At 44.3% G+C, this 15,588-nt stretch overlaps 1 protein-coding gene across 6 annotated transcripts in view; it reads left to right on the top strand.

The window, feature by feature from the left end:
- SPICE1 (spindle and centriole associated protein 1) overlaps positions 1–15,588 on the top strand; it is a 402,804-nt gene that overhangs the window by 199,473 nt on the left and 187,743 nt on the right. For all 6 annotated transcript variants that reach the window (XM_033942420.1, XM_033942422.1, XM_033942421.1 and 3 more), the window contains one exon: positions 11,480–11,606. In XM_033942420.1, the coding sequence (XP_033798311.1) occupies positions 11,480–11,606 (127 nt within the window). The remainder of the gene's footprint in view (positions 1–11,479; positions 11,607–15,588) is intronic.

Here is a 15,588-nt window from a genome sequence, read left to right as displayed (position 1 = left end):
CTACCCTACAGAAATGCAGAGCATTTAAAGAAGTCACTCAAGCTTTGTGAGCAGGAGGTCATAAATATCGCTGGCTCTTTCCTTTTCAAATATGGCTGACTATCTACGGCACCTCTAAACGTGTGAGCACAGTAGCGGAGGCCTGGGCAGTGATGCGTGAAATGGAATGCGTGAGTGCTCAGGAGGGCTCTCAGGCCCCAGCTGTAGCATCCACATCTAAGCAAAGTGGACCTGGAACACAACACTGCGCTCCAGCAAAAAAACTAACAAAGCTCTTACTTGAAGACTTACATTTGCTGCCTTGATGGTTTTGTTGTTTTAACTGAAGTGAGGGTTGCTGTCATTTGATTACTTATTTTACTTGCTTCTATACCTGATGGTTCTGTTGGTGTGTTTGGTGTGTGTCTGAGTAACCATAATGAGCGAGTGAGCTGGTGACAGCAGGCTGGGACTATAGTAGTCTCTGTGTTATGGGGTTACTCAGGACTGTATATATTTTGGGGTGGTTCTTGTATGGCTGAAGTACTGTTCTTTGGTGTGGTTGAGATGGGTGTGCTGTGAGGGGTAGAGCGAATGCTGGGAGTAAGTTTGCGTAAGAGGGATTGTTATGAAAATTTGGAAGTTTTCTTTTTGTTGTGGGATGATTGCCTTTTGGGGACAATTGCACTTTCTACATGCTGGCGGATCCTGGCAAACAGGGTTTGGCGTAACGCCAGGTGGGTGGTAGGGGGTGGGGGCTGGGGTGAGCTTTGCAGGAAGCGGGGAGGGGAGGTGTTGGTAAGCTTCTTACTATAGGTTCGTGGAATGTTTATGAACTTAATAGTCTGGGTAAGCGAAGTATTGTGTATCATGAACTGGTAAAACTGAAATGGGATGTGTGTTTACTTCAGGAGACGCATTTGAGGCCATGTGATGTGGCTATTTTGTGTTCACCCTATTTTGATCAGGTTTGGTCTCACCAGGGGCAGCATCCTGGTAAAAAGGTGGGCTTGCCATACTTGTACGAAAAGGTTTGGGATTAGTTGTGAACCAAGTATATCGGGATACTGCTGGCCGTTGTTTGTCTCTTCTGGCTTCTTTACAAGGGCGTACAATCACTATTATCAACCTTTATGGTCCTAATGTATTCAAACTGGGTTCTATGACTATCAAAGCTGATTTAGTAGGCTTTGTGTGGGGCTCCATCTATCTGGGGGGGGGACTTCAATGTAACTCCTGATGTGCACCTGGATCATTCCTCGGGGGGGGGGGGGGGGGGAGGTCGAGATCGCCTTCTAAGGCTCATCGTAGGGCTTTACTATCTCTGCTGAACTCTTTGGGCCTGGTGGACTGTTGGAGGCTTTCCCATCCCACACAACGCTCTACACTCATTCGCATGCACATCAATCGTATGTTCACATAGATGGGCTTTGGGCTCATCGTAATATGTGGGAAGGGGTGAAGCAGGCAGAGATTGGCCAAATCCAGATTTCGGATCATGCTCTGGTCTGGATAACTTGTGTGGGCTTTTGGAATGTAGGGGGATACCAATTTTGGCGACTCAATGAGTCCTTATTAAAAGATCCTAAAGTAGTACAGGATATGGGTATTTCTGTGGACCAGTATCTTCAGCATAATGATAATGACATGGTTAGTGATTCTATCTTGTGGGATGCTCTGAAGGTGGTGGTCCGCGGAGTTTTTATTAAATGGAGGGCTCGTCATAAGCTATTGCAAGCACAGCAATCTTTGTCCCTCCGCGAGCAATTATTACGCCTTGGGAGTTTACATCAGAGATACCAAGATCCTCTAGTGTTTGAGCAACTTCTGAAAGTGTGAGCTGAGCTTTCCATTTTACAGATGGAAGAATTTGAGTTTTTACAGTTAAGAAGCAAGTTAGGGCGGCCATCACTGGCTACCTATTATATAGAGAATAACGTTTAAAATTATATTACTAACATTCAAAATTCAACAATCACATGAGCCGTTATTTTTGGATCGACTACTAATACCTTACTCTTCACTTAGGACACTAAGATCGACGCAACAAAACTTATTAACTATTCCTTCTTTGAAAATAATTGGGACTAGAAGAGCAACCATTTTTTCAGTACTAGCTCCCCAACAGTGGAATAATTTGCCAATCTATTTACATAACGAATCATCATTAGACAAATTCAAACAAGGCTTGAAAAGCTTTCTTTATAAAGATGCATTCAATACATAGATAGAACATTTTAATAAACACAGTACCTAGTCCCCAAAGAATTAAATGAATAGTACCGTATTTTCGCGGATATAACGCGCACCATTGTAAAACGCGCACAGGGGTATAGCGCGCAGAAATCACGATGATATGTACAAAAACTTTTCTATACCGCGCTCAGGCATATAACGCGCATGCTGCCCGACTCTCCTTTCGCCCGCCCTGACTTTCCGTGCGCTGTCCCGACTCTCCGTTCACCCCCCCTGACTTCCGTGCACTGTCCTCCCTTGAAGTCCTGTCCCCCCTTGAAGGTCTGTCCCCATCCTGAAAGCCTGATGCCCCCCCCGACGTCCGATACATCCCCCCCCCCCGGCAGGACCACTCGCACCCTCACCCCGAAGGACCGCCGACTCCCCAACAATATCGGGCCAGGAGGGAGCCCAAACCCTCCTGGCCACGGCGACCCCCTAACCCCACCCCGCACTACATTACGGGCAGGAGGGATCCCAGGCCCTCCTGCCCTCGACGCAAACCCCCCTCCCTCCCCCGCCCGCCCCCCCCCAAGAACCTCCGCACCTCCCCCAGCCGACCCGCGACCCCCCTGGCCGACCCCCACGACACCCCCACCCGCCTTCCCCGTACCTTTGTGTAGTTGGGCCAGAAGGGAGCCCAAACCCTCCTGGCCACGGCGACCCCCTAACCCCACCCCGCCCTACATTACGGGCAGGAGGGATCCCAGGCCCTCCTGCCCTCGACGCAAACCCCCCTCCCCCCCAGCCGACCCGCGACCCCCCTGGCCGACCCCCACGACCCCCCCACCCCCCTTCCCCGTACCTTTGGAAGTTGGCCGGACAGACGGGAGCCAAACCCGCCTGTCCGGCAGGCAGCCAACGAAGGAATGAGGCCGGATTGGCCCATCCGTCCTAAAGCTCCGCCTACTGGTGGGGCCTAAGGCTCGTGGGCCAATCAGAATAGGCCCTGGAGCCTTAGGTCCCACCTGGGGGCGCGGCCTGAGACACATGGTCGGGTTTGGCCCATGTGCCTCAGGCCGCGCCCCCAGGTGGGACCTAAGGCTCCAGGGCCTATTCTGATTGGCCCACGCGCCTTAGGCCCCACCAGTAGGCGGAGCTTTAGGACGGATGGGCCAATCCGGCCTCATTCCTTCGTTGGCTGCCTGCCGGACAGGCGGGTTTGGCTCCCGTCTGTCCGGCCAACTTCCAAAGGTACGGGGAAGGGGGGTGGGGGGGTCGTGGGGGTCGGCCAGGGGGGTCGCGGGTCGGCTGGGGGGGAGGGGGGTTTGCGTCGAGGGCAGGAGGGCCTGGGATCCCTCCTGCCCGTAATGTAGTGCGGGGTGGGGTTAGGGGGTCGCCGTGGCCAGGAGGGTTTGGGCTCCCTTCTGGCCCAACTACACAAAGGTACGGGGAAGGCGGGTGGGGGTGTCGTGGGGGTCGGCCAGGGGGGTCGCGGGTCGGCTGGGGGAGGTGCGGAGGTTCTTGGGGGGGGGCGGTCGTTGGAGGGAGGGGGGTTTGCGTCGAGGGCAGGAGGGCCTGGGATCCCTCCTGCCCGTAATGTAGTGCGGGGTGGGGTTAGGGGGTCGCCGTGGCCAGGAGGGTTTGGGCTCCCTCCTGGCCCGATATTGTTGGGGAGTCGGCGGTCCTTCGGGGTGAGGGTGCGAGTGGTCCTGCCGGGGGGGGGGGGATGTATCGGACGTCGGGGAGTCGGCCGGGCAAGAGGGCTTGGGCTCCCTCTTGCTCCGATCGTGGATGCGGGTGCGGGTGGGAGCGCGTGCGAGCGGTCGTTCGGGGTGGGGGTGCGAGCGGTCCTGCTGGGGGGGTGAATCGGGCGTCGGGCGGGGTGGGAACTATGTTTAAAAACTTTTCTATACCGCGCTCAGGCATATAACGCGCGAGGGGTATGCGCGGTACGTAAAATCACGTATAACGCGCGCGTTATATCCGCGAAAATACGGTACATCAATTTGAAATTATAAGCGCTTTTATAATCTCAATCTTCCTTCTTTTCTTTTTCTTTAAAAGGTCATTAATATTAATCTTAGTCTTCTTACTTTTTTAATTTAAAAGGCCATTTACATTTAAACTGATCAATCATTCTTAACATTATCTCATATTTTTGAATTATTTCAAAATAATTAAAGCATTTTTAATCAATTCTTTTTATATTCTTTCTCCAATGACCCTATCCTTGTGTGCAAACCTTAAATGTTTTTTTTTCTTTAATAAATTGTATAAATCGTATTTCTACCCTATTTGTTCCAGTTTGTATCAATAGAACATAATGATTAGTATGTATTATTTTGTCTCATTTGTATTTGTCATCCCTGTCTTTTATTGTATATTAGAATTATGTAATACGCATTGAAATATTGGATATTGCGTAAAATCAAAATTTATTAAACTTGAAACTTGTATTCTTGATTCAGAGGGCACGGAACACTACTGATCAGGCCATCAGGAAGGTTTTCTTTCTTATTATATTAAACTTTATAGCGAGACAGATAAGAGGGGCGTCAATGCTTTACTGGGCTATTTGAATAAGGTAACACTTCCTAGACTGTCGGTGTCTGATCGTGAGCTTCTTAATGAACCCATTGAGTTGGGGGAGGTATTGGGTGTTATTGCATGATTGAGGCCGGGAAAATCGCCTGAACTAGATGGGTATACAAATCAATTCTATAAACAGTTTCGCGATGTCCTGGCCCCTTTGCTGATTAGGGTTGCAAATGGGGTGCCGGGGGGGGGGGGGTACCTCCTTGCCTCCCTCCATGGGTGAGACGGGAATCTCTGTCTTGCTCAAACTGAGAAGGGACCCTTTAGGGTGTGGAGCATATTGCCCCATATCGCTTTTGAACAATGATGCAAAAATTTTGGCGAAGGTTTTGGCTCTTCGTTTAGGTAAGATCCTGCCTATGTTAGTCCATATGGATCAATCTAGCTTTATTCAACGTTGTCAGGTTAGTAATAATATTAGGAGGACGTTGCACTTATTGTGGGCAGCTCAGCGGACATCTGATAAAATAGCCTTTTTGATTGTTGATGCCGAGAAGACTTTTGATCAGGTAGCTTGGGAGTTTTTATGGCAGGTGATGGAGCAGATGGGGTTAGGCTCTTTCTTAGCTTGGGTGCAAGCGTTCTATAGGGCTCCGAGGGCAACTATTTGGATCAATGGGGGTTACACAGAATTTTTTTCAATTGCTAGGGGAACTTTGTCCCCACTATTATTTGCTCGCTCAATGGAGCCCCTTGCCATTTGTATATGAGAACATCTGGCACTGTGGGGGGTTAGGGTTGGTGACCTGGACCATCGTATAGACTTGTTTGCGGATGATGTTTTGCTTTTGTGCATGACCCAGAGGTCTCCCTGCCAATTTTCATTGAGCTTTTTTCTGAGTTTGGGGGAGTGTCGCTTAGAATCAAGATTAAGCGATTAATCAAAATTTTATTAAACTGAAACTTGAAACTTCACGGTGAACATGAATAAATCTGAGGTGTTGGGAGTCACTTTGGACGTGGAGGATATTCATCGGTTATCTGCACGGTTTCCCTTCAGGTGGGCCTCGTGGGTGATTCGGTATTTAGGGATATGCTTGCCCACTGGTTTTGCCCGACTGTATGATTTGAATTATGCTAAGATTGTTCAGCAGATTCGGAGTGACCTTCAAAGGTGGCATGGGTTATGGTTGTCTTGGTGGGGTAGAATAGCAGTTATAAAAATGAATGTTTTGCCCCGCTTACTTTTTTTTTTTGTTCCAAACTTTACCGATTCCTCTCCCTTCCTCAGTTTTGAAACAATTGCACGCCTTGTTTTTTAATTTTTTTTAATTATTTATTTAAGTTTTCACATTTTATAAATCAAGTATCCACTTGTACAGAAAGTTGAAGAAAAGCAGGAAAATAATACTCAAAAGTAAAATACATAATAATAAAATAAAATAAATGTTTAGCTTAAATTCAGCTCAAGTCCTCTAATTAGATCCAAGAAGGATTAGGTGAACATATTAACAAATATTAATTCAAATATATATTTGAATTAATATTCGCCTTGTTTTTCAAGTTTATTTGGCAGGGGAGACCTCCCCTCTTTCTAGGCACAGTTTATGGTCGGCCCACTCGAGAGGGGGGACGCTCATTGCCCAATATGTTTTGGTATTTTCAGGCGGCACAGATCAGGCTCTTGTTGGATTGGGAGATAGCTGACACTAAAATAGTGGTGAGAATGGAGTAGCATTTTGTGGGACCTCAACGCTTGAAGTTTTGGCTTTGGTCGTCCTCCCCTGAATGCATATCTCTTGAGGGTCGGGGAATCCCTTTTTGAACCATCTTTTGAAGTTGTGGCGTGACACATGAAGGCACTGGGGAGACGGGGTGGACCGAGTGCTATAAGAGGTGAACCGCTTTTCCCTATCGGTTGGGAGAGTTGTACCTTTGCACACTGCGTACAATCTGATTTGATTACATGCCGAGATGTTCTGCATAGGGCAGGGGTAGGGAACTCCGGTCCTCGAGAGCTGTATTCCAGTCAGGTTTTCAGGATTTCCCCAATGAATATGCATTGAAAGCAGTGCATGCAAATAGATCTCATGCATATTCATTGGGGAAAACCTGACTGGAATACGGCTCTCGAGGACCGGAGTTCCCTACCCCTGGCATAGGAGAATCCTGGTGTCTTTTGAGGCCTTTCAGCTCAGTTGTGCTTTGCCTAAGGGGGATTTTTTGGCCTACTCGCAAATTCACCATTTTATTCGCTCTCGGGGTTGGGATAAGGGGTCCCAAAGATCTTCTGAACATTTAGAACAGTTGTGGCTCACACGTCGGGGTCTTCCTAAACCAATCTCAGTTCTCTACCAATACTTTTGGGGATCTTTTCTTTTTCAACCTCACTATCAAAGAGACAGGGAACTAGATTTGGGATTTCCTTTTTCCGACAAGGAGTGGTCTCATATATGTTTTGAAGTGGGTAAAGTGTTCTCCTGTGTACTTATCCATGAAAATGCATACAAAGTATTTACCAGGTGGTATTTTACTACTGTGTGTCTGCACCAAATGTATCCAGGGGCTTCTGCTCTTTGTTGGAGATGTGGGGTGGGATCTTGGACCTTTATACATATTTGGTGGGAGTGCCCGGTTTTGAAACCTTTTTGGAAACAAGTAGTGGGAAGTCTGTCTCAGCTGCTGCAAATTCTTTTACTTTTTACTCCACAGGGCTGTTTGTTAGGCCTTTATAATGTGTGCTTGCATACCTGACAAACTAAGCTTCGGTGATAAGGGTCTGGCTGCAGCTAGATGCCTGATTGCCATTCACTGGAGACAGGTGGCACCGCCTACCAAGTTGAAGTGGACTTTAAAGTTTCAGACCATGAGTACCAAGGAACTTTCCATTGCAAAAAGCCATGGATACTATTACTTAAATACCCGGACTTATTGCTTTAAGCTTATCAATGCGGGAGGGGGGTTTGGGGGGGTGGGTAGGATGTTTGATAGGATGATCTCCTGAAGAACCAACAGGGAGTCCCCTCTTGGAGTGTTCAGGTTCATGGGACTAGGGGATGGGATGTGGGGTACTGTTCGAGAGCGGGTATTGTGCTGTTGTGAAGTGCCTTTTGTGCATTCTTGGTTTGCTGATTGTTATCTGGTATTATTGCTGTTTTGCATTCATGCTATTACTGATATCCATGTTTGCTGTTTTGTGTATTCTATAATTTTCAATACAAACTTAATAATTTTTTTTTTTTTTTAAAGTCTTCTATCTGCCTCAAAACACATTGTCTTGGCTCAAAAATGGTTGGAATGGACTCCTCAGGGCAGGATTCTGTGGATTCATGCCCTGTTTGCAGCAGATGGTTATCAGTTGAGCATCAGTTGCGATTCGGCCAGAATCGCAGAAAAGCTTCAAAAGGCTCTGAACAGGACACAGAGGGGATAAGGATTTCACCACTGAGTTTATTAACATGCTGTTTCAGGCTTATCTGGCTAACAAGAATTCCGCAAATCCATCTACTATGGTGGCCCTGTTTGCACCAGGAGTCCCTTCCCCCAAGAGTATGGGTCCCCAGCAACAGAGCTATTTACAGTGGGGGGACAGTTCACCTGAGGATGACTCAGATGATCAGGATGATGACCTTTACTGTCTGACAGGCATTTCCACTGTGAAGAATGAGGCTTCAGTTACAGATCTACAGGACCCAGATCTGGGAGACGTTCTGGATCTTGGGAAGACCACACACTGCAGAGACTGTTTAAACCTTCAGCACTGATAGGGTTCATTTTGGAATCCCTTCAGGAGTTGAGATTGGAGACTCCTCAGTCCTCGATAGTACAATGCTCCCTTATGAATACCATGAAGACAGTCTTTGTTTTCCTGATTATCAGGACATAACAAAGATTCTCATGGGTCACTGGGAGGTGCTGGAAGATCCTCTAAGAGTGGCCAGGGGCTATTCCTAAGCTCTATTCGATGGCAGAAACCTTTAATCAGCTTTTTGTTCCCCCAAAGGTGTATTATTTGGTTGTGTAGGTTACTAAGCGCACCTCTCTTCCCAGTGAGGGTGGTGTGATGTTGATGGATGCCTAAGATCGCAGTCGATAATGTGCTCAAAAGGCTTTTTGATTTTGTGGCCTCAGGCTTTGGCGGCCTCTTTTGTTGCAAGGTCCTGTCACTCTTAGCTGCGTCATGATCTTGACACTGTTATGGATAGAGATCTCCAATTTTTTATCTCTGGAATATGTGGCTGATGCCCTGTATGACCTATTCAGAGTGGTGAGCAAGCTGTTAGCTTACTCTCATCTCTGCACGCTGGATGCTGTGGATCAGACAGTGGTCTGGTGATTCATCATCTAAGGCGACCCTCAGTAGCTTCCATTTAAAGGGTAGTTATTGTTTGGTAAAGGTCTCAACGACCTTATGGCCAGTGTGCAAGACCGCAAAGCTAAATCCTTGCCGGATAGCAAGCCTCGGTCCTCTAAGGGGCCGGGGTGTTTCTCTTTTTGTAACTCCAGACGAAGTTGCCAATATTCCGGGAGGCCCTCAGGTCAAAGATCTTATCAGATCACCAGACAAAGATTTGGTGGAGCTAGGCACCCGCAATTTTTGGGAGCATGTTCCACTTCTGCCCCAAAAAAGCAGTTATGAGGTCAGGCCTTTAGCAATTCTCTATGGTACGGCCATACCTCAAATACTGTGTGCTGTATCTCAAAAAAGATATAGCGGAATTGGAAAAGGTACAGAGAAAGGTGACAAAAATGATAAAAGGGATGGGACGACTTCCCTATGAGGAAAGGTCAAAGCGGCTATGGCTTTTCAGTTTGGAGAAGACTCAGGGGTGATATGATAGAGGTCTATAAAATAATGAGTGGAATGGAAAGGGTAGATGTAAATCGCTTGTTTGCTCTTTACAAAAATGCTAGGACTAGGGACATGTGATGAATCTACTAAGTAGTAGATTTAAAACAAACTGTAGAAAATATTTCTTCACACAACGTGTAAACTCTGAAATTCGTTGCCGGAGAATGTGATAAAATTAGCTTAGCAGTGTTTAAAAAAAGTTTTGGATAATTTTCTAATACAGGCAGTCCCCGGTTTAAGAATGCCCAACTTACGTCAAACTCGTACTTATGAACCAGAGTCCTGTTTCTCCCTTCCTGTGTCAATGCGCGCTCCTTCTTCCTTCATTCCTTGTCCCAACGTGCCCCTCATTGTCTCTCCCTCCCTTCTGCATCCCAAATTTGTGCCGCCTTCCGCAGGTGTTTATCTCCTCTGGCCGGCCCCCTCCTCCCATCACAGTTTTCAAGCCATGCTTTGCAGCTGATATGGCAGCCTGACCTTTCGTTCCTCCTGCGGGTGTTTACTTCCTCTGGCTGGCTCTCTCCTGTCAGTGGTATTTCTGTTTGTGAAGCCACAGCTGCTGGTTTCTGCATGTGGCTTGTGGATTTGCAAAGTGCCACTGGGAGGAGAGAGCTGGCCAGAAGAGGTAAACATCCATGGGAGGTATGCAGGGTCAGCCATGTGCAGGAACTGTGGATGCAGCTTTGCAAGGAGAGCTGCAATGGGAGGAGGGAGCCGGCCAGTGGAGGTAAACACCCGTGGGAGGCACAAATTTTGGATGCAGAATAGAGGGAAAGATGACAAGAGGTGAGTTGGAATATGGAAGGGAGGAGGAGTGTCGCGTTTGGACAGGAAGGAAGGAAGAAGTGGTGCATTGGCACAGGAAGGGAGAAGTAGGGTTGCATTGTAACACAGAAGGAAGGGAGGGAGCACAAACTTCAGACAAAGGATGTAAAGGAGGAATGGAACATGAACATGGGAAATAGGATGGAACAATGGAAAGAGTGAGGGAAAGAGGTGGGGAGGGAAAGAAAGGTAGAATTGTTGGGTATGGGTGTCTGAGAGGGAAAGAGAGAGAGTGCACATGGGGAAATGAAAGAGATGAATTGTTGGACATAGGGAGAGAGAAAGAAATATTGGAAGTGATGGTGGGAGAGGCATGAGGTACAGATGCATGGGGAATGGAGAGATGAGAGGGGGAAATGTTGGATGTGGTGGTGGAGAAGGAACAATGGGATGGTTGAAGAACAAAAGTAAGTGTAAACCTCCTATCTTTTCTTTCTATTTAAACTACAGGACTTTGTTTTGAGGACTGTGTCATTAATGTTTAATGTTTTTATAGACTCTCTACTATACAGGATCCAAGTTACATACAAATTCAACTTAAGAATGGTTTAAAAATGGAACTCGTTCTTAACCTGGGTACTGCCTGTAGAGAAGTCCATAGGCTATTATTGAAATCCATTGCTTATTCCTAGGATAAGCAGCATAAAATCTGTTTAACTACTTGAGATATTGCCAGGTACTTGTGACCTATGTTGGCTACTGTTGGAAACAGGATGCTGAGCTTGATGGACCTTCAGTCTGTCCCAGTATGGCAATTCTTATGTTTTTATTATTTGTTATTTGACCACTGCTCTGTTATGTACTGTAAATATTGGCTGGCCAAGCTGGTATACAGGATTCTTAAGGGATTACATCAGAGATCATTAGTTCTCAGTCTCAACCTCCTGGACTAGTCTGGAGGGAATTGAGGAAAAAATTAGGTAAACTAATTTAACCTTCTTAATGTTCTCCATAAAATTGTCTCTTTATCCCTTGCATAGGCAATTTTATGTAGGTGAGACTGAGAACCTTTGATAGAAGGATGAGGGATAGAACAACATCCAAATGTTTAAGGCACATGTATTTTTCTGGAATGACAACCTTTGTTCTTTATTCATTCTGCCCTTAAAGAAAAAGTTGCAGCAGTACATCATGGAAACAGATGAACAATTGAGTTCATTTACCCGGGTACTAGAACTGAACAGAATATCCAGTTTCAGTGATTCAAAAACTGTCAGAAGCTCACCTAGCAGGCAGGGTATGTATAACCTGTTTCCTATTAAAATCACCTATGGAGATAATGGAGGTATACCAGGATGCACTGTTCCTAATTAATGATTAGCAGTAAATCAGATATTGAGAGAAAATCAGTCTTTTCCAAAGGACAAGTAGGATAGTAAGTCCTCATAGCATGGGCAACATTGTAAACAGAATCCACAGGGGAAGCTTCTATATTCAGAAGCTTTTGAGTTACTGTCCTACACATGTGTGCTAACTCCTTTGTGCCTGCTGCTGTCATGTTAGACTACCTCATTTTTTCCTTTAATCTTTCCATGGAACTCATCAGACATGTGTCCCCAGAGCTCATATCAAGTTGATAATTCCTTACAAATTTTATGCTTCTTTATGTAAGTTTTTCTCTTGTCCTGTTGCTGATGTACAGTACTACTTTCCCATTAGCATCTTAGATTTTCAGTTGTTTTTTAAGTTTCCTTTGGTTTTTCAGGTCACTCTATGTAATCTTCAGTGAAAACATCAAGCTTCCAGTTAGCAAACTAATGTTCAAAATAAAGTTGTTTTGATTTCATGGCAACTATTTTTGCTGGATGAGATATCCAAGAAAAAATAAGAACATAAGAATAGCCTTACAGAGTCAGACCAATGGTCCATCAAGCCCAGTAGCCTGTTCTCATGGTGGCCAATCCAGATCACTAGTACCTGGCCAAAACCCAAAGTGTAGCAATATTCCATGCTACCAATACAGGGCAGGCAGTGGCTTCTCCCATGTCTTTCTCAATAACAGACTATGGGCTTTTCCTCCAGGAACTTCTCCAAACCTTTCTTAAAACCAGCTAGGCTATCAGCTCTTACCAATCCTCTGGCAACGCGTTCCAGAGCTTAACTATTCTCTGAGTGAAAAAAAATTTCCTCCTATTGATTTTAAAAGTATTTCCCTGTAACTTCATCGAGTGTCTCCCTAGTCTTTGTAATTTTTGACAGAGTGAAAAATCGATCCACTTGTACCCGTTCTACTCCACTCAGGATTTTGTAGTCTTCAATCTTATCTCCCCTCAGCTGTCTCTTTTCCAAGCTGAAGAGCCCTAACTGTTTTAGTCTTTCCTCATCCGAGAGGAGTTCCATCCCCCTTTACCATCTTGGTCGCTCTTCTTTGAACCTTTTCTAGCACCACCTTATCCTTCTTGAGATAAGGAGATCAGAATTGAAAGCAATACTCCAGGTGAGGTCGCACCATGGAGCAATACAGGGGCATTATGACATTCTTAGTCTTGTTAAGCATCCGTTTTTTAATAATTCCCAACATCCTGTTTGCTTTTTTGGCTGCCACCACACATTGGGCAGTAGGTTTCATCGTATTGTCTACAATGATACCCAGATCCTTTTCTTGGGCACTAACCCCCTAGGTGGACCCTAGCATATGGTAACTGTGATTCAGGTTATTCTTCCCAATGTGCATCACTTTGCATTTGTCCACATTAAATTTCATCTGTCATTTGGACGCCCAGTCTTCCAATTTCTTAAAGTCCACATGCAATTTTTCACTATCCGCATGTGTTTCAACTACTTTGAACAGTTTAGTGCCTGTTTTACAAAGCTGCGCTAGCAGCTGCAGCGCAGTAACTGCCCCGAAGCCCATAGAGATTTAAAGGGCTTCGGGGCTGTTGCTGCGTGGATTTGTAAAACAGGCCCGTAGTGTCATCTGCAAATTTAATCACCTCACTCATCGTTCCAATTTCTAGATCATTTATAAATAAGTTAAATAGCACCAGTCCTCGTACTGGCTCCTGCGGCACTCCACTGTTTACTCTCCTCTATTGAGAAAAATGACCATTTAATCCTACCCTCTGTTTTCTATCCGATAATCAATTCCTAATCCACAACTGAACTTTGCCACCTATCCCATGACACCTTAAATTTTCTCAGGAGCCTTTCTTGAGGAACTTTATCAAAAGCTTTCTGAAAATCTAGATACACTATATCAACAGGCTCACCTTTATCCACGTGTTTATTCACACCTTCAAAGAAGTCAAGCAGATTTGTGAGGCAATATCTCCCTTGGCTAATCACATGCTGACTCCATCTCATTAAATCATGTTTGTCTATATGTTCCACAATTTTATTTTTTATAATTGTTTCTACCATTTTGCCCGGCACCAAAGTGAGGCTTACCGGTCTGTAATTTCCCAGATCTCCCCTGGAGCCATTTTTAAAAATCGGCATAACATTGGCCACCCTCCAATCTTCAGGTACTACAGACGATTTTAGCGACAGGTTACAGATCACTAACAGCAGGTCAGCAATTTCATGTTTGAGTTCTTTTAGTACCCTGTGAGCATGGGTACACAAGCGCATGCTTTAAGCAGTAGTTGCCAATTAAGCTGCTAGCTTTCGCTATAGGTGTGCAAAAAGTACATTGAAAATGACACATGACGCAAATTTTATTTTTTTCCAAATCTTTATTCATTTACATTTCTTACAAGTGTACAATAAAATATCAATTAGATCATACAAATCACTTGAAAATCTAATCAAACATCAGCATAAATATATAAATAAAAACCCCTCCCCCTCCCATCCCTTCCAACAATAGTATTAAATTCATTTAATATTACATATATTATAAACAAAAATAGGAAAAATTATAACTCTAAATACCCTCCCCCCTTCTAACTATGTTCTGTTATGTAAGAAGGTGTCTAATCATTACAAAATGCTATTAATGGCCCCCAAATCTTCTTAAAATTATTATAATTCCCCTTTTGTAAAGCAATTATTCTTTCCATTTTATATATATGGCATAATGAGTTCCACCAAAAGGTGTAATTGAGTCTGGTATAATCTTTCCAGTTTCTAGTAATATGCTGAATGGCAACTCCTGTCATTATTAATAGCAATTTATTATTATTTGCTGAAATTTGGCTTCTCAATCTCATAGAAGTACCAAATAAAACTGTATCATAGGATAGGGCTACATGGTTTTCTAATAGAGAATTAATTTGAGACCAAATTTATTTCCAAAAGGCATTGATGCAAGGACAGAAAAAAATTAAATGATCTAAAGTCCCTGCTTCCAGATTACAGTGCCAACATCTATTAGACTTAGAGCTATCTAACTTTTGTAAACGAACTGGGGTCCAAAAAGCTCTATGCAACAAAAAGAACCAAGTTTGTTTCATAGATGCAGACACTGTACATCTCATTCTCCAAGACCAAATCGTGGCCATTGAGATGCAGAAATTTGGTGCTTGATCTCAATGCTCCAAATGTCTCTAAGACCCGTTTTTTGTTTTTTATTCAAATAGCCATATAACAATTTAGACCACTGTGCGGCTTGATGTCCCAAGAAATCCGCCTAAAAGCAAAGGAATTCCAAACTATACTGATTATCAAGATCTTTCCATCCAGGGATCCCCTCCTGAATAGCCTGCTTCAGTTGCAACCATTAAAAACTTTGTGACTTATTTAAACCATATTTATGTTGCAACTGTGAAAAACTAAGCAGTGTACCATTTGAAATAAAATCATTCAAAGTCCGTATACCTGCAATAATCCAATGCTTCCAGATGATTTGAAATCCGCCAATTTTAATCTTGGAGTTTAGCCAAATGGATTGATTTAATAATTTAGAAATTGGATTAGGTGATAAATTGCTAACATAACGTAAAGTTTTCTAGGTATCTATCAAAATTCTATTTTCTTTATACTTTCTAGGCATTTTTATACTAATAAGATGAGAAAGATGCAAAGGAAACATGAGTCACCATTCTAAATACAGCCAATCTGGGACATTTTCCATGAGCTCTGGGAGGACCCAATACATATCCTGACGTAAAATATAGGCTTGATGATATCTATAAAAACTTGGAAAATTTACCCTACCCTCCACAATTGATTTTTGTAGAGATACTAAAGCAATTCTAGGCCTTTTACCCAGCCAAACAAATTTTATAAGAATACCATTTAACTTTTTGTAAAAGGATAAGAACATAAGAACATAAGAA

Source organism: Geotrypetes seraphini, chromosome 4 (assembly GCF_902459505.1).
Source record: "Geotrypetes seraphini chromosome 4, aGeoSer1.1, whole genome shotgun sequence".
Lineage (NCBI taxonomy): Eukaryota > Metazoa > Chordata > Amphibia > Gymnophiona > Dermophiidae > Geotrypetes > Geotrypetes seraphini.
Note: the sequence above shows the minus strand (reverse complement) of the source record. Positions and strands in the feature narration are given on the sequence as shown.